Source organism: Phodopus roborovskii, unplaced genomic scaffold (genome assembly GCF_943737965.1).
Source record: "Phodopus roborovskii unplaced genomic scaffold, PHOROB, whole genome shotgun sequence".
In the NCBI taxonomy this organism is placed as follows: Eukaryota; Metazoa; Chordata; class Mammalia; order Rodentia; family Cricetidae; genus Phodopus; species Phodopus roborovskii.
In genome coordinates this window covers 22,710,872-22,729,082 of record NW_026126407.1, presented here as the reverse complement: position 1 = coordinate 22,729,082, position 18,211 = coordinate 22,710,872, and the positions used below count along the sequence as shown (strand labels likewise).

At 47.2% G+C, this 18,211-nt stretch overlaps 1 protein-coding gene across 1 annotated transcript in view; it reads left to right on the top strand.

Moving 5' to 3' along the window:
* The window catches only part of Galnt10 (polypeptide N-acetylgalactosaminyltransferase 10), a 137,627-nt gene extending 131,805 nt beyond the window's left edge, over nucleotides 1-5,822 (top strand). The window contains exons 11-12 of the mRNA XM_051180629.1: nucleotides 2,009-2,158; nucleotides 2,900-5,822. Of these exons, the coding sequence (XP_051036586.1) occupies nucleotides 2,009-2,158; nucleotides 2,900-3,058 (309 nt within the window). The 3' untranslated portion in view covers nucleotides 3,059-5,822. The remainder of the gene's footprint in view (nucleotides 1-2,008; nucleotides 2,159-2,899) is intronic.
* Nucleotides 5,823-18,211: the final 12,389 nt, after the last annotated feature.

Sequence of the window (18,211 nt, the reverse complement as noted above, 5' to 3'; positions counted from 1 at the left end):
TATAACCCTGACTGTCATGGAACTTGCTATGTGAACCAGATCAGCCTCATACTTAGAGACCCTCTTGCCTTTTGTCTCCCAAATGCTGGAATTAGAGGTGTGCACCAAGCCCAGCCTATAAATATAAATTAAAAAAAAAAAAAAAAAACCACTGGGAAGCAGGTGTTCAGCTCCAGAGTGCTTGCCTAGCATGTGCAAAGCTCTGGATATAATCCTCAACACCACATAACTGGCCATGGTGGCACACACCTGTAGTTAAACCCAGCACTCTGGAGGCTGAGGCAGGAGGTGGGAGATCAAGGCCAGCTTGTGCTGTGTGAGACCTTGTTTCACTAAGTCACAGCAGGTCTTTCTTTGATGTGTTGGCATTGATTCCTTTGAGGAGAGCTGGGTCACATATAGTAGGTTGTTTTTTGTTTTTGAAGCCCCTTCACACTGATTTTCACAGGGGCTGCACTAACTTGATATACTCCCCAGGGTAGCAGAGCTCCTTTGCCCTACATCCTTGCTGGCTTCTGTTGTCCTCTGTTTTCCGGTTGATACAAATTAAAAACACAAAGGTACTACAGCGTGAACAGTGTTTACTACTCAGGCTTCTAACAAAATGCGGGAACTGCACACAGCAAACCCTGTTGGTGGAAATCCTAGGCGTGAGTGAATGAAGGTTGGACTCTCCAGGAAGATTTGACACTGCTGATAGTCCTTTCCAAGCCGCTGTGTAAATTCAGCACAATTCCAGCCTTCTAGGGGTTTCTCAGGGCTGGCCTGGAACCCTAACATGTAGCCAAAGACTTGCACATAAATGTTCCTAATGGCCTGCTTTTTAAACCAAAATCTGGAGCCAGCCCAGATATCAGGAACAGGCACACAAGAGGACAGATCAGGGATCGAACTGTTGGTAAATGTACTGGCAGCTAGAGTGACCAGTGAGATTATGTTGGAAACAAAGGCAGAGAGAGGAGGAAGACATGCTATGATTCCAGTTTTAGAGAAATCTAGAAGTTGCAATTGAATCTCTAGTATGAGAAAGCAGATCTCTGGTGGCCTGAGGATACCATGAGGGGACTAGAGGGAGATTAGGCCAGGGAGCACAGGGACCCTGGAGAGGGACAGCTTGTTATCTTTGAGGGTGGTTTTAGGCAGTTGAAGCACACCAGCTGTGCACACACAATGTGGATGAGCATCAGCAATTACTTATTCTTCGGCAGGGCTGTGGAAATGTACCAGGAGGGGCTGGGGAGAGCACTAATAAGCTAAATTCAGAAAGTGAGGCCAGCTTGGATTCTCATTCAGAATGGGAAGTCCACTCGGTGTCTAGTGACACCAAGGTCTCTGAGGGGACCTGCTCTCATTAGAGTGGTGCTTGCTGAAGCTTCTGACATGTTACTTTGCCTGGGATGCACTTGAGAACGAAGTAGGAGTAGCAACAAGGTGATAGGATTAGCTGGAAGTTGATAGCTTTTATTGATGAGAGACAGGAGCTGGAGAGATGGCTTAGCAGTTAAAAGAAAGTATTGTTCTTACATAAGATCCAGGCTCATTTCCCAGCAGCCACACTGGGCAGCTTGCCACCCTCTATAACTCCCACTCCAGAGGAGCTAACACCCTCTTCTGGTCTTTGCAAGCACTACACTCATATGCACAGACATGCTCCTAATAAATAAAAGCAAATCTCCTCTAAGAGTTAAGGCTGGCTTATTAAAACAGGAGGTAGAGTCAATGGACACAAGAATTCAGAGCCAGCCTGGGCTACAGATTAAAACCCTGTTCCAACAGTAGTGAATACTAAACAAATAAAAACAGCCATGCAAGCCAGGCGTGGCACATGTCTGTCATTTTAACGTTTGCGAGCTGGAGGCAGGAAGATCAAGAGCTCAAGATTATCCCTGACTACATAACAAGATTGGGGCCATCCAACAGTAGACTCCATCTCAAAAAGCAAACTAGTAAGCAAAAAGGGACATTCTCAGTGTTTGCCACCTCTCTACCGATGTCCCTATCTGTGCAGGTGTTCACGTTCACCTGGAAGGAGGACATCCGGCCTGGAGACCCTCAGCACACCAAGAAGCTCTGCTTCGACGCTGTCTCCCACACTAGCCCAGTCACCCTCTACGACTGCCACAGCATGAAGGGCAACCAGCTGTGGAAGTACCGAAAGGTGGGGAGTGGTGTGGGATGGGGGAGCAGACTACCTGCTTGCGAGGTTGTTTGTTTTAAGGATTGCAATGCCTCCTTCTTCTCCCTGCAGATCCTGCCCACTCGTCCTCTCTGCTGTTAATGTAGCCCCGAGAGAGAGAGGGCAGAAACCCAGATCCATACATCTTAAAAAAGAAAGCCAATGGGCAGTGGTGGCACATACCTTCAATCCCAGCACTTAGGAGGCAGTGCTAGTTCTAGGATAGCCAGGGCTACACAAAGAAACCCTGAGAGAGGAAGGAAGGAAGGAAGGAAGGAAGGAAGGAAGGAAGGAAGGAAGGAAGGAAGGAAGGAAGACAAGCTGGGGTGTGGTGTTGCACATCTTAATTTCAGCATTGGGGAGGCAGAGGCAGGCAGATCTCAGTGAAATGAGATAAGGTCTACATAACAAAATCCAGGTCAGCCAGAATTACATAGTGAGACTCTGTCTCCAAAAAAAAAAAAAAAAAAAAAAAAAAAAAAAAGGAAAAGAGGGAGGGAGGGAGGGAGGGAGCAGCCAAGCCATACAGCAGGGACAGAATGTGTTTGGGTGGAAGCAGGCAGTGTTGAAGGTCCGGCTTAGAAGTAACATTTCATCACAAGGAAACAGGAGATGCTGGGCCATACCTGGCCAAGAGCAGGGCCAGCAGGATGTGAGCGCCAATCTCAACTTCTTGCTTCCTCGCTGCTGTGTCCCCCACCTGACAACCTCCCTGTTTTGTAGGACAAGACCCTGTACCACCCTGTGAGTGGCAGCTGCATGGACTGCAGTGAAAGTGACCACAGGATCTTCATGAACACCTGCAACCCCTCCTCCCTCACCCAGCAGTGGCTCTTCGAACATACCAACTCTACTGTCTTAGAAAAGTTCAACAGAAACTGAATCCTCAGACCTCCTTAACAAGCCCCTCAGGTTGCTATGGAGCTTGCAAACCTTCCTCCTGTGGGAGAAGGGGACCTGTGGGCACCAAGGTGCTGAGCCAAATGGCTTGGGACAGAGGTCCTTGAAGCACTTGTGTGGAGGGGCCAGAGGAAGAACAGATGGCACAAACAGCTCTACAGGAAGGCAGAGCTCCTCAGCTATCAACATGTCCCCTAAGTGTTTGGAATACCTGGGTAGCCTCAGGCCAGAAAATTAGTCCTGGGAGGTTGCCCAGTCCTCGGGCTGCTCCCAGACATGACAGCGCCCTAGAAAGAAAGGCGGAATCGGCCTTCGGGCAGCTTTTAAGCCTATGTGCCAGCCACTGGCAAGGCAGTTTGCCTGTGCTGGGGGTCACTGCCAATCCTGCCCAGCTTCTGTGTTGGTGCAGGACAGTGAGAGCCCACTGCGACCTCAGAGTGTTCCATAACTAGCCCTGGCCAGCAGTTAGGTGTAAAGGATGCCCCCCCCCCCGGCTTTCTGGGTATTTCAGATACCCATTCTAGCTTCAGGGCTGTCTGGGCACTAGGTAGGATTTGGGGGCTAGTTCAGCCCCAGACCTCCAGACTGAAGAGCTTCCAGCCCATGCTTCCAAAGCCCTTTCTCTGTGTCTCTCCTTGGCAGCTCCTTGCCTCAGAGAGAAAAGGGTGCTCCCCTCCAGAGTCCCATGGGGGCAGCATCCCCCAGATAATGACCGTTGTGATTCTAAACTCACAGAACCCTGGAGTTTCTTAAAAGTGCTGTGGTTCTGTCAAAAGCCAAGGTGAACCATGGGGTGTGTGAGCATACAATGCAATCAGCCAAGGGTCAGGCAACCACTGACCCAAGCCCACATATGACCCTAGCGATGGAAGCTGCAGCCTTGTTAACCATGAGGACCTCATGAGCTGTTATCCCCTACCAGATCACCCCACCCCCGTGTTAGGACCCCAGGGGGCCTCAAACAAAAACTCACCCTCTAAGGATTGGGTCACTTGATCATGTTACCTACCAGTGAAGTAACTGATACGTGGTTCTGGGGACAGAGCTCTGCCATAGAGAATCTGGTACTGAGGTCAGCAAGCCCCCAGGTTGGCCAAGTGGCTGGCGTAGAGCCACCTCCATGCAGCCCTGTGCTGTCCCTGCTCACTTGTGGATTCCTAGTGTCCTTTTCCATATGAACATTCTACCTTACAAATGGCCAGCTAGGAAGGTATCAAAACGGGGCAGATGGGTGTCTAGAATCCAGTGGGGATGTGGGTTGCAACCAAGGGGAGTCAAGTCCTCAGAGAGCAATGCGGCCTCATTACAATAAAAACTGTGCCTTTTACAAAGAGAAAATGCAACCGAGCAGCCGATTCCCTAAACTTGAACCACTTGCTAGTGCCTTGCTAGACAAACAAACAGGGGCGGGTGGAGGAGGGGCGCTTGTGCAGGTCCCGTGGTCTGAGTGCGTGTCTTTATGTCTGACTCAAGCAGGAGGTGCTAGGCTTAAAGCAGAACCTGAGATCCAGAGGCCTGAAACGGGGGCAACTCCTACCAGTGCAGGAGCCCTCCCAGGGACAGGATGGCCTGCAAGTTCTAGGAACCTGGCAGCCCTGTGTAGGGGGAATGCCAGCCCCGAGAAGTGCTCTGCCTGTCCCTCACTATGACCAGCTGGATTTCCACGTGATGTCAAGCCAAGCAGATGGTTAAGGCAGGGGCAGCCACAAGCCATCCTCAGCCTCACTCGCTCGCCCACTCCCTCACTTCATTCATTCATTCTCATCTGGTTCATCTCTCTTCTCAGGCGGCCACTTCCTCTGAGCTCACCTCGGCATTTGTGACCGCTGGACTCTGTCTGATCTTAGGGCGTAAGACTTGAGGAGGATATGTCACAGGAAGGACCAGGTTGGTTTTGGTGGCTGGCTGCAAATGCTTGATTTCCACCTTGTTTTGATGTCAGGTGTGGACAGCCTTATCTCAAAGAGTCAGGTTTCCACTCAGCTGGTAGTCCACACAGGCACAAGGACCTGTGGACATGCCACTGGCCAAGTGACAGGCCAGGCAGCTGGCCCCTTTTCCCCCAACACTTCATTCAGAGGCCTAGATCACAAAACAAGATGAGGTTGGAAAGGCAGCCTCCCCCACAACCCCTCCACCCAGAAGATTCCAGAAGCATTTTTGGAATGTGAAGTGTCCTTGCTGTGAGGCTAAGGCCTCTGTGTGGCAAGCTGTCTTACCCTCTCCTGCCAACTGGAACTTCTGGCTTTGAAAGCAGCCGGGAATGATAGGTCTTCTCTTGAGGCAGCAGGCGGGCTAGTGGCTCTCCAAACTCAGCATCATGGTACCTCTTCAGACCTTCCTGTCACTCTTGTTCCTGTGCATAGATGAGAAGCACAGTCTCTTGGCTTTGGCAGTCTTCCAGATTAGGCAGAATACATTCAGTGCCCAGGAGGCATTGTGTTTGTAGTTTTCTAAAGACAGAGTGAAGGGGACAAAGTCAGAGCCCTGCTACCAACATTGGGTGAGAGTGGTCCCAGGTTTAAAGATTTTTAACATGTTCCACTCTGCTCTGTGACTGGCTAGAAGACCCGGTCCCCAGGGGAGGGACTGCAAGCAGGGAAGCTGGGAAATGAGACAGGGATTCCATGGGGAAAGCCCAAAACTGCTCATCCCTCCTGCCTAGAAGAGTGAGCCTTGTGAAGGACAACTTACCATGTTCAGTTGTGACTGTGATTTTCAATAAACCTCCAGACTTTCTTGAAAATGGTTTGTGCTATGTCCCTTGTCACCTGCCTTTCTGTCGATGTCCTCAGAGTACTGAGCACCTGCCCAGCTTCCAGATGTCCTGCAGAGTGCTGAAACCAAGAGGGGAAGGCGGACCAAAGCAAGGACGATTGTAGGAGCAGAGCACTAAGGGAAGTTAACCAGGATGTCTTAGAAGCTGGGGTGAAGCCATCAGGAAACGCCCTGCAGAGCTCAAAGGATAGGCTGAGGGCAGCCGCTGAAAAGCAATGATACAGAAAGGGACTTGGATATGGAGAGGCACAGGGGTGAACTCCATGCCCACAGTTTTCTAGATTAGACCAGAAGGGAGGGAATTCCCAAGGGCAACGACAGAACAAGCTGAACTCAACCATCAACCACAAATAACCTCTTTATCAAAGTGTTATTTCTGGACTGTTTCTGTAGAACCATGACTAAAACACCCTCCATGAGATCTTGGGCAACTCCTACCACCCTGGGCCTTAATTCATAGTGAAATGGCCAGTGTTTGAATATGTTCTTAGAGGAACCCTGAGCGGAAACTGTCCCCAGTGTTGTCACTTAGCAGATACCAGAGAGTGCTATGTACCGTGGCTTAGAGAAGGCAAAGTACCAGAAATGTGGACTCAGGCCTGGAGATGGATGGACGGATAAATTAATTAATTAATTAATTAATTGGTGGAAGAAAGAGTGACAGTCTTCTTAAAGGTGCACACCTGGAGTTGGAGAGATGACTCAGTGGTTAAGAGCACTGGCGGATGTTACAGAGGACTCAGGTTTGATTCCCAGCACCACAGGGTGGTGGACAACGATCCTTAACTCCAGTTCCAGGGGAGCTGATACTCTTTCTTTTGTAGGGGTAGGAGGATGAGGAGTTGAGGCAGGGTTTCTCTATGTATCCTTGGCTGTCCTGGAACTCGCACTGTAGACCAGACTGGCCTGGAACCCACAGAGATCCACCTGCCTCTGCCTCCGGAGTGCTGGGATTAAAGACATGCACCACCACTGCCTGGCTTCATTTGCTTTCTTGTTAAAGATGAGTTTATATGTGCAAGTGTACAGAGTTACAGGTAGCTGTGAACCCTACTACATGGGTGCTAAGAGCCGGATTTGGAGCGTATGCAAGAATAACAAGTAATCTTAACTAATGACCCAGCTCTCCAGCCACCAAGGTACTGGGTTTTTGTTTTGTTTTATTTGTTTTTCTGGACAGGGTTTCTCTGTGAAACAGCTCTAGCTGTCCCAGAACTCATTTTTTATAGACCAGGCTGGCCTCAAACTCACAGAGATCTGCCTGCCGGGTTTAAAGGCATGTTCCACCATGGCCAGCCTCCAAGGTGCTGTTTTTAAAGCCCTTTGTTCCTATTGTCTCCAGCTTTTTGTTCAGTTTCAAGTAGCCCAGACTGGTCCAGCATGTCCATAACTCTAGCACTCAGGGGTGCTGAATTGTGAATTCAAGTCCAGCCTGAACTAATTTGTGAGACCCTGAGTCAAAGCCAAAAAGTATCACATGTCTACTGAATGACAGTGTCAGAGCCCTGCTAGCCTGTAGTCTAGCAAGAACAGACCCTGAAGGAGCTAAAATTAGCCCGGCATTAGCATCTACATAAGTTCCACAAAGGGGACATGACCTTGAGATTTTTATGACCCTGGAGGTCCAAGAGAATGCTGAGGTCTCCAAGTTCTGGGCACATCATCTACAGTGATGGTTGGAATAAGAATGGCATCCATAAGCCCATATATTTGAGTGTTCAGTCATTAAGGAGTGGCACTGTTAGAGATAAGAGGTGGGGCTTTGTTGGAGGTAGTGTGTCAATGGGGGTGGGCTTTGAAGTTTCAAAAGCCTATACCAGGCCCAGTGTCTGTCTGTCTGTCTGTCTGTCTGTCTCTCTCTCTCTCTCTCTCTCTCTCTCTCTCTCCTTGCTTTCAGAAAGATTGTAACTCAGCTACTTCTCCAGCAGAACACCAGCCTGCCACCGTGCTTCCTGCTGCCACATTCCAAGCCATAACAATAAACTGTAAGCCAGCCCCAATTAAATGCTTTCCTTTATAAGAGTTGCCTTGGTCATGGTGTTTCTCCATAGCAATAGAAAGAACAGTGACTAAGGCACCTACACACTAGAAAACCGAGGAGAGATCAGTGAAGGACCTGCTTAAAATCAGTGGTTGATGGGGCTGGAGAGAGACCTCGGAGGTTAAGAGTTCTGGATCTTCTTGCAGAGGTCCTAGCTTTGGTTCCCAGCACCCAAATGGTGGATCACAACTATCTACAACTCCGGTTCCAGGGGATCCAGTGCCCTCTTCTGGCCTCTGTAATCACTAGCCATGCATACAGTACACACACATACACCCAGGCAAAATACTCAGACACATAAAAATAAAAATAAATCCCAAAGGGAGCCAGGCATGGTGGCACATGCCTTTAATCCTAGCTACCACTTAAGGCCATATTAGTGTACAAGGGCTATGCCTTTGCTGAGGCCATACAGATCTGAGTGGCCTGCACCGTCACCAGGGACCATGGTGTTGTCTGGACCTTGGGCTACTGCTGGATCTGTGGCCCTGCTGCACGTATAATCTGTGTCAAAGTGTGTGGCTCCTATTACGACTGAAGGCAACGAGGATAGGGATGCACAGTGTTGGCCCTGCCCCTCACTGTTTGCAGCACTGTCTCTGCCCCTCACCCACTGAAGCACCTCACCTGGGCAGCACAGTAGAGTTGATCCTGTTGCCAAGGGGCACGTGTGATCCACAACTGTGCATGGGAAATCTGGCCCCACTCCTCATCTGCCATATTGTGGCATGGGTGAAGGGAAGATGCCCTCCCTGCCTCACCCCTTGCCACTTGAGGCAGATAGGAGAGCTCGCCCCTGGCCATAAGAGTGGGAAAGCTAGCCCTGCCCCTCCCTGGCTGCAGCACTCAAGAAAGAGACCCTACACCTCTCACCTGGGCAGTACACTAGAGCTGACCCTGTTGACAGGGATGCAGGTGAGCTGGCCCTGAGGGCATGAAAACAGGAGCACTGACCCCATCCCCCTTGTAGTCCCCTACAGCGATTGAGAGAGGGGCCAGCACCTCACTGGGAAAAACAGTAGAGCCGACACTGGTGTGTTAAGTAAGAGTGAGCTGGACCCACGACTGTGAGAGCAGAACTGGCCCTGTGCCTTGCTGCCGCCTGCACTGGCTGAGCTAGCTGGGGTAGTACTGGAGGGGTCTCCTGGTGGTGACAACAAGGAAAAGCTGGTGGGCTGACCAACCCAGCTACTCATCTGAGAACTGCAGGAGCATGTGCAGAGACCAGACCTGTGGACCCAAAACTGCAGGATCTCCATGACATGGTACAACAGGATATCCAAGAGGAGTCCCAGTGAGGGCCCAGCATCCATAGGGCAGCAGAAGCCAGAGGCCTCGAACCAGACCAGTGGTTAGTGACAATGCACACTTGCAGGTAGAGATGTGTGCCACTGCAGCTTCCACACTGAGATTTTTTTTTCCTTTAAGCCTTTTGGTTTGTTTGGGAGGAGGGGAAGGTTGCAAGGCCAAAGAACAGATTTGAGGGGGTGGGGAGATGAGTGGGATCAGGATGCATAATGTGAAATCCACAAAGAATAAAAAGTTGAGGGGAAAAAAAGGTTAATTGCAATCCAGCTGTGGTTACACACATCTATAATCCCAGCTCTCAGGAGACTCAGACTACATGCCAGGACTCAAGCTCAATAAAATGAAAAAAAAAAAAAAAAAAAAAAAGGTGCTGGAGCGATGACTCAGTAGTTAAGAACACTTGCTAGTCTTCCAGAGGTCCTGAGTTCAATTCTGAACAACCACATGATGGCTCACAACCATCTATAATGAGATCTGGTGTCCTCTTTTGGCCTGCAGGGATACATGCAGACAGAACACTGTGTGCATAAATAAATAAATCTTTAAATAAATAAGTGAATACAATGAAAGAGATGTTCATTGCATTGCACAGATGAAACTGCGCGCATCACTCAGCCCCTTCAAGGCATCTCTCCTGAGGAGTGGCTGATTCTCTTTCCCTGTCCAAATTCATAAAGGACTTAGGAAGCAGGGGTTATTCATTTTGTCTGTAGATATAGAACTTTCCAGTGTCTGGAGTAGTGGCGTGACACCCCCTGAGAAATTTGCTGGGTAAGCAAACATCAAAGAAGCCAGAGGAGCTAAAGACAGCAGGAAGGAAGTCCATACCCTCTACAGGTCTGGAAGTGCCAATGCCCCCCCCATCTAATTAGCACAGGCTAATCCAAAATTCATTCTAATTATTCTATCATCGCCCCTCCAGTTGTTTTGTTTCTAACTATTGAATTGGGCTAACCTACAAAACGATACGTTTCATCAGCATGTCTTCACACATGTGTCAGGTTCCTTTATTCTCCACTGCCCTCCCTGGACCAGCCTTCTACCTCATGGGTTCCCATTCTTCTAGTTAGTCCTCACTTCTGCTCTCCACGTCCACTGTGCCATTTCTCACCTCCACTGAGGACTTTCCCTCCCCTTCATGATCCCTTTTTTTAGTTTCATAGCCTGAACACATAAGTGCATATTTTTAAACCAAGGTTCTGCCAAAGATGACCTTGAACTTCTGATCTTCCTGCCTCCACCTCCCAAATACTGGAATTATAGGCATACACTACAGTCAGCTAGAATTCTGACTTTTTGCTTCATTTAAATTTTGTTTTTTAAAGACAGGCTCTCATTATGTAGCCCTGGCTGTGCTGGAACTGACTGTGTCAGCCAGGCTGTCCTTGAACTCACAGAGATCTGTCTGCCTCTGCCTCCCATAATCACAAAGATTAAAGGTGTGCACTGCCACACCAGCTATTTTGTTTGTTTGTTTGTTTGTTTGTTTATAGAGACAGGGTCTCTCTTTAGAGTGCTGGCTGTTGTCCTTAAAACTCGCAGAGCTAGATCCTTCTGCCTCTGCCTCCCAAGTTCTAAGATTAAAGGTGTGCTCCACCAAAGCCAGACTACTTTTTAATTTTTAAATTATATATACTTATTTATTCTGAGGGTGGCATGAAGTGGAGTCAGGGAAATTTGCAATATCAGTTTTCACGTATGTATGGGGTGTAATTAGTGCAGGGTAGCCTCATTCATGATCCTTTTGCCTCTGCTGGGATTCCAGGTGTGTGCTACCAGCTGGCGTAAGGCTGCTCATTTAGGAACAATGAGTGGAGCTGGAGACAGGTTTTCTGTGTGTAGTGTTGGCTGTCCTGGAACTAGCTCTATAGAACAAGCTGGCCTGGAACTCACAGAGATCCGTGTGCCTCCGTAGGATTAAAGGGGTGTGCACCACCACCACCCAGCTCCTTTAAAATTTTTAAATTCAGTTTACAGACTTGGGGACTTTGAAACATAGTAGCTTTTCATACAAAAACAAGAAGAATCATTTTGTTTGTTCTTTATTATTGTTGAATTGTTACATTTAATAGATCTAATCCTTCTTAGTCTTTTGATAGACTTACTGCCTTAATTAATCAACTTCCTTAGATAGTTTAAAAGACAATTAAGAATTGAATGTGCTTGAGTTTTCTCAAAGATTTAAATGCCCTGCAGAGTAGACTGACATATCCAAACAGCAGAAATCTTTCTAAGGAATTCAGTAACTGTTGCAAACAGAGGACCTAGACTTGTGAGCAGGGGCAATGGCTGGGAACTCAGGGCACCAAGCCCTGAGTTCGATCTCCAGTACCTCTTGAATTGGGCATGGTGCAGCACTCCTATAACTAGTAGCTAGAGATGGAGGGTTAGTAGCTATATAATAAGTTTGAGGTTAACCTGGCCACATGAAACACTGTCTCAAACAAACAAAAAAAAAAAAAAAAACAGATACAAAAATATCTAAACTTGTATATGGTGTATGTGGCAAAGTAGATTCTCTTGGCTGTTAAAACCCACAGAGCCACAAAGAGCCACTCAGGCTTGTATCTCTCAATCCATTTCATTGTGAGGAGCTGGTGAAAGAGGAAGAGGTGAGGACTACTTGAAGTTAAGTAGGGGCCTGTCCTCTCTCTGCCAGGATCTGTCCCTCGCCTCGCTAGACAATATAGCCAACACTTCAAAAAAAAAAAAAAAAATTAAAGAAGTCCACCATTTAGCTTCTGGCTAGTTTTTGTCACAATGACACCAAAGTGACTAAACTTTATGACACACTGACCTTTAAAGCAGGGAGGGTCTTGAACTTTGACACATAAAAAGAATCAACCACGGTTGGCAGGCTCAGCAGGTAAAGGAGCTTGCTGCCAAGCCTAACAACCTGAGTTCGGATCCCTGTGTAGCCAGCCCCCTTAATCAAACCAATGAGCTTCAGGTTCCGTGAGAAAATAAAAGTTGGGGCTGGAGACATGGCTAAATGGTTAAGAGTACTTACTCCCTGCTGCTCCATTGGAGGAACCATGTTCAGTTCGCAGCACCCATGTTGAGCATCTCATAACCTTTTGTGACTCCCAATTTCACACAGAACTGACACTTTCTTCTGACCTCCTCAGGCACCTGCACTCACAGGCCTACACTACACATAATGAAAAATAACTTGAAAAATAATAAAGGTTGTAAACTACCAAGGAATGACAGACACTCAGTGGCAACCTGTGATCCCCATGTGGTGCACATGTGTGTATGCATACCTGCTCATACAATGCATCCACCCACACTAACAGGTATAAAACACCCAAAGCAAAAAACAAACAAACAAAAATACCATAAAACCTCTGCAGCTCTTTGAAAACTGTATCAGAGAGGATTCACCAGAAAAATAGAACCAAATTAACCAGACATCCCCAGCCCTCAAATTAAGGGCATGGGAATTTTAAAAGAGGTATGTATGGCAGAAATGGTTGGCTATGGCTGAAATACCACATATGTCACCTTTATACCCTAGTCACAGGCCCTCCATTTTCACTGAGCATATAGCTACCAGAAAGTCAAAAGACATTTCCCTGTACTCATCCCCTACTCTGCTGTCAGATGTGGCCAAAAAAAGTGGGAGGTCCCCATAGCCCCTGAGAAGTCTCCCTAAGAAAGTGGGTCCTGTCTCTCCCTTTTCCTTCTGGCCAGAATGCCAAGGCAACTCCAGCACCCATCTTGATCAAGGTGGAAGTCATGGGGTTGCCAGTCCCACCACCCTCACTGCAGAGTGACAAAGGAGACTTGTTCTTTGGCCCTTGAGGGAAGCTCGCAGATTGCTTCAGAATTCTTGAAGGTAAGAGAAACATGGAGATTTAGTTATTTGCCAAACCCAACCATAACTGATTTAGCCACTCACTAATAATAACTAGTGCTTGGTGAATGCCCAACTTGTTCCAGGCACTATTACACATGACTTATGGTAGCTTCCAACTCAGATGATTATCACAACAATAATAAACGGTTACTATTTTATAGATGAGGAGATTGAGGCATAAGATAAGACCGTGTCATTTCCCCAATGTTCCCAAGCTGAGTGGCAAAACCAGGATCCCAAGCCAGACTGAATCCAGAGTTAGTGATCCATGCCACAGGATTGCTCTGCCTCTGGGTTCCAGAGGTTGGAGGCTATTACCCTCAACCATCCACCCACTCATCCAACAAGTGCTGGCCCTACCCAAAACAGCACCTGTCCCCACAGCTTCCAGTCATCCCCTGCAACACTTTGCAGATGCCACAGACCAGCTCTGCCTCCAGACTCTGGGCAGCACAGGAGGCAGACATCCTCTCTTTTCCCATCCCCTCTACATTTGTTACTTGTCTCGTGACTGTGACAAAACACATGACAAAGAAACTCAAGGAAGGAGGGAAGGGTTTTAGGCTGGAAGCTTAAGGGTAAAGTGTCCATCCTGGCAGGAAAGGTATGGTGGCAAGGCCAAGGGGCAGCTGATCACATTGTATCCACAGTCAGGAAGGGGGTGAGGGTCAGGATAAGGGATGGGGGGTTGGGGTGATGGTGGGTGCTCAGCTCATTTTCTTATTATTTTGTCTGGGAGCCCAGCCCATGGGAGGGTGTCTTCTACATTCAGGGTGGGACTTTCCTCTGTACTTAAACTTGTCTGCAGTCATCTTCTCAGACACTCACAGAGGTATGCCATCCAGCTGAGGTGACTGAAGATTAACCATCACAGCACCTCAGTTCTGGTAGATCTGGTTGCTCTTCAAGAGGCTCTGGGTTCAGTTCCCAGCACCCACATGACAGCTCAAAACTGTTATAACTCCACTTCCAGAGGATCTGACACCTTCACATAGATATATGTTCAGGCAAAACACCAATACACATAAAATAAAAATAAAGCATTTTTTAAAAAGACATCAAATCTCCTGAGATCCCAACATCTTAGCTTATTTAAAGGAAAAAAAAACATTAGAAGTATTTGGCAGGCATAATGCCAAACACCAACCACTGATGTCTGAGCCAAAGGACTAACCTATCAGCCACCCACAACAATCAAGGATACTCCTAATGAGCAACCTAACATCCAAGATCTGTCGCTCATTTTTCCACCTGTCCCCAGAGTCACTGAAAGTAATTCCAGTGTGGTCTGCCACCAGCTTTCCAAAATGGAAGGAAGAACACAGAGAGAAATGCCTTCTGCTTGGCAGCTGCTCAACATTGGTGCCAACCGTGGTCATTAAGGCTAGGATGCTATGGGATCATTGCTGACTGGATGGAAGAGAGTGATGGGGAAGAGAGCAGGGCAGCTAAGAGACAGTGGGTCAGGGGACCTGATGGAGAAATATGGAAAACCTTAGTGTTTCATTACAATCCCCTTTCTGACATCCCATCATAGTAATAGGGAAATAATAGGAAACATTTTTTTTATTATTTTTTATTATTGTTGTTTGATTTTTCTTTGAGACAGGGTCTCTCTACATAGCCCTTGTTGTCCTGGAACTTCCTATGTACACCAGGCTGGCCAAGAATTCACAGAGATCCACTTGCCTCTGTCTCCTGAGTGCTGGGATTAAAGTCATGCACCACCATGCCTAGTTAGAAAAAGTTTTGTGTTGAAAAAATTTATACTGGGGTTGGAGAGATGTCTCAGGGTTTCAGAGCATGTACTGCTCTTACAGAGAACCTAGGTTCAGTTCCTAGTATCCACATCAGGTGGCTCATAACCATTTGTCAACCAGTTCCAGGAGAGCCTATGCCCTCTGGTTCAGGCCATCCTGAGCCATAAAGGCAAACCCTAGGGCTGGTGAACTGGTTTGGTGGATAAGAGCACTTGCTGCTCCTACAGAAGATCTAAGTTCAATTCCCAGCAACCACATGGCAGCTCACAATGATCTGATCTGTAACTCCAGGTCCAGGAGATCTGACACTCTCTTCTGACCTCCACAGGCTTCAAGCAAACACATGGTACACCTACATGCAGGCAAAACAAAGACAAACCCTGTCCAAAAAGAAAATCCAGCTCGGTGGTGGTGGCGCACAACTTTAACCCCATCACTAGGAAGGCAGAGACAGACAGATCTCTGTGAGTTCGAGGCCAGACTGTTTTACAGAGTGAGTTCCAGGACAGCCAGAACTACACAGATAAACCCTGTCTTGGGGGGGGGGATCTAGCTATTGGAAGCAAATGCAAGTGAATTGAGGTAGATAGACAGGCTAGCATTGATTAACCTTTAATGCTGACCAGGCATTGTGTTAAGCACTCACTATCTATAGCAGGCTTCAGTGAAATGGGGCTGGGGATGTAGCTCAGTGGTTTCCATAGTCAGCACCACTGTGTTCAGTGTCACATGTCTGTCATCCCAGAACTTGGAAGATGAAGGAAAGAGAATCGGAAGTTAAAGGTCATTCTTGACATGTAGTGAGTTTCAGTGCAGCCTGGGACACATGAGATACTGTCTCATAATGAAGGAGAAGGAAGGCAGGAAGAGAGGAAATAATTTGCTAACATCATTGCCCATGAAGAGTGGCACTCAGATCTGAAGACAGTTCTGACAGTCAAGCTGACTATCTAAAACTGCTTGGTGCATCAGCTGTAGTACTATGAAGTCATTAAAACAGCAACAGCCAGAGCTACACACACAGGGAAAGGTTGTGATGGAAGATCCCTGGAAGAAATACAAAGGATGGCAGAGCATGAGAGCAGGTGCACGCACGTGGTTCCTACACACATACTTTACACACATGGTGCCTAAATACACACTCTACACACATGGCATCTACACACACACACACACACTACACTACACATGTGGCTCATATACATACATATGCTGTACAAACAGCCTTGGTGTTTATTTTGATCTAAAGATGAGCTGGTTTGGGACTGGAGAGATGGCTCAATGGTTAAGAGCACTGATTGCCCTTGCAAAGCACTTGGGTTCAATTCCCAGAACCCACATGGCAGCTAACAATTGTCTATAACTGCAAGATCTGACACCCTCACACAGACACACATTTAGGCAAAACTCCAGTGCACATTTTTTAAAAAGGCAAAGATGAGATGATTTTAATACAGGACTGCACTTACAAAGGATTGCCAAGTAAGATGGAGAAGGCTCTAAAGGACACTGAAATGATGAGTGTCAGCCCTGAGAACTGAACTGGAGCCCCAAAGGGGAGCTGCTTACCCCTTCCAGCCAAGTAAGAATGGTAATGAAGAGCTGGGTGTTGGAATGACTTGGCTGAATGCAAGACACTTGAGAAGTATCTCAACATAACATGCAAAGAAAAGCCGAGCTTTTTCTACATCAATGAACCTCAGAACCAACGCACACTGCCTTGTGTGGACACCCCCCCCCCAACTGCGTTCTCTGTACACTGAACTCCTACCTACGGGGCATCCTTATAAGGCCAGGGCCATGCTTCATTCTGTAGACACTTGTACCAGTTAGGTTTAACTGTCAACTTGGCACAGCCTAAAATCACCTGAGAAGATTCTCAATGAGCAATTAGCTAGAACAGGTTGGCTTGTAGGCATGTCTCAGGGTAGAGATTGTTTTGTTAGTTGACTGTAGAAAGACCCAAGTTACTGCAGGTAGTACCGTTCCCTGACTTGGGGCCCTGGGCTGTGCAAGAGTAGAGAAAGTAGGACTAGAAAGATGGTTCAGTGGTTTAGAGCACTTTCTGCTTTTGAGGAGGACTGGGGTTTGGTTCCAAGCATGTGTATGGTGCCTTGTAACTATAACTTGAGTTCCAGGGGATGATCCCCTCTTCTGACCTCCAAAGGCACTGCATGTATGTGGTGCTCACATACATACATGCAAGTAAAACACTCATACGTATAAAATAAAAATATATACATTTTTGCTTTGGTTTGGAGACAGGGTTTCTCTGTGTAGCTCTGGTTGTCCTGGAACTTGCTCTGTAGACCAGGCTGTCCTTGAACTGAGATCTACCTGCCTCTACCTCCCAAGTGCTAGGATTAAAGACATGTGCCACCACTGCCTAGCTATAAAGTTTTTTTTTCCCCCCTTTAAGTGGGGAGAACAAGCAAGGATTTATTTGCTTATCCTTTCTCTTCTCCTGACTGTGGATGAGATGCTTCAAGTTCCTGCCTTGATTTCTCCTCAATGTTGAACTGGAATTATAAAACTAATAAGCCCTTTTATCACCTATATTGTTTTTTGCTTTTCAACCCGGTTATATATCACAGCAACTGAAGTGAAACTAGAGCCTCCCCTCTGTACAGTACACAAGACACTTTCAAGAAGTTGCTTTGGAGCATATAGACTCTGAAGGAATTATTATATTTTTCTACTGTAAAGGCAAAAAATGTTTATTAGGGAAAATGCAAAGGCAGAACAAAGGTATGAAAACGTTCTGAAATGCACTTTGTAGTCCAGGCTGGCCTTGAATTCTGAGATTTGCCTGCCTCTGCCTCCTATGTATTGGGTTTAAAGCCATGCGTGGCCACTGCTGCCGCCACCTCCACCTGGCAATTTAAAATTTTTTTATTACATTTACTGTTTTTTCCTATGGGGAGGTGGTGCATTCATGCCATAGTGAGGCTGTGGTCAGAGGACAATTTGCATGAATCAGTTCTCTCCTTCTCCCATGTCTGTCCTGAAGGGAGGGTGGCTTTGTTTCTTTAAGTGTGTGTGGTTGTGCGTGTATGAATGCACAAACAGGTACCCAGGGAGGCCAGATCTCCTGGAGCTGGAATTACTGACAGTTGTGAGCCACCCAACATAAGTGTTTGAAAATGAAGTATCTTTCCAGCCTCCCACTCCCTGCAGATACATACATTGCACATTTCACAAGTCCACGTGCAATTTTATATCCTAGTTTTGTTGTGTCAAGTTCTCACATAGCCGAGGCTAGCCTGAAATTCAACAAGTAGCTGAGAGTGACCCTGAACTCCTGATCTCCTGATTCCCCTACCCACCTCTCAAGTGTGAGTCTCACCATGCAGAGCTTATTCTACATCTTTTAGTCAGCATTGAAA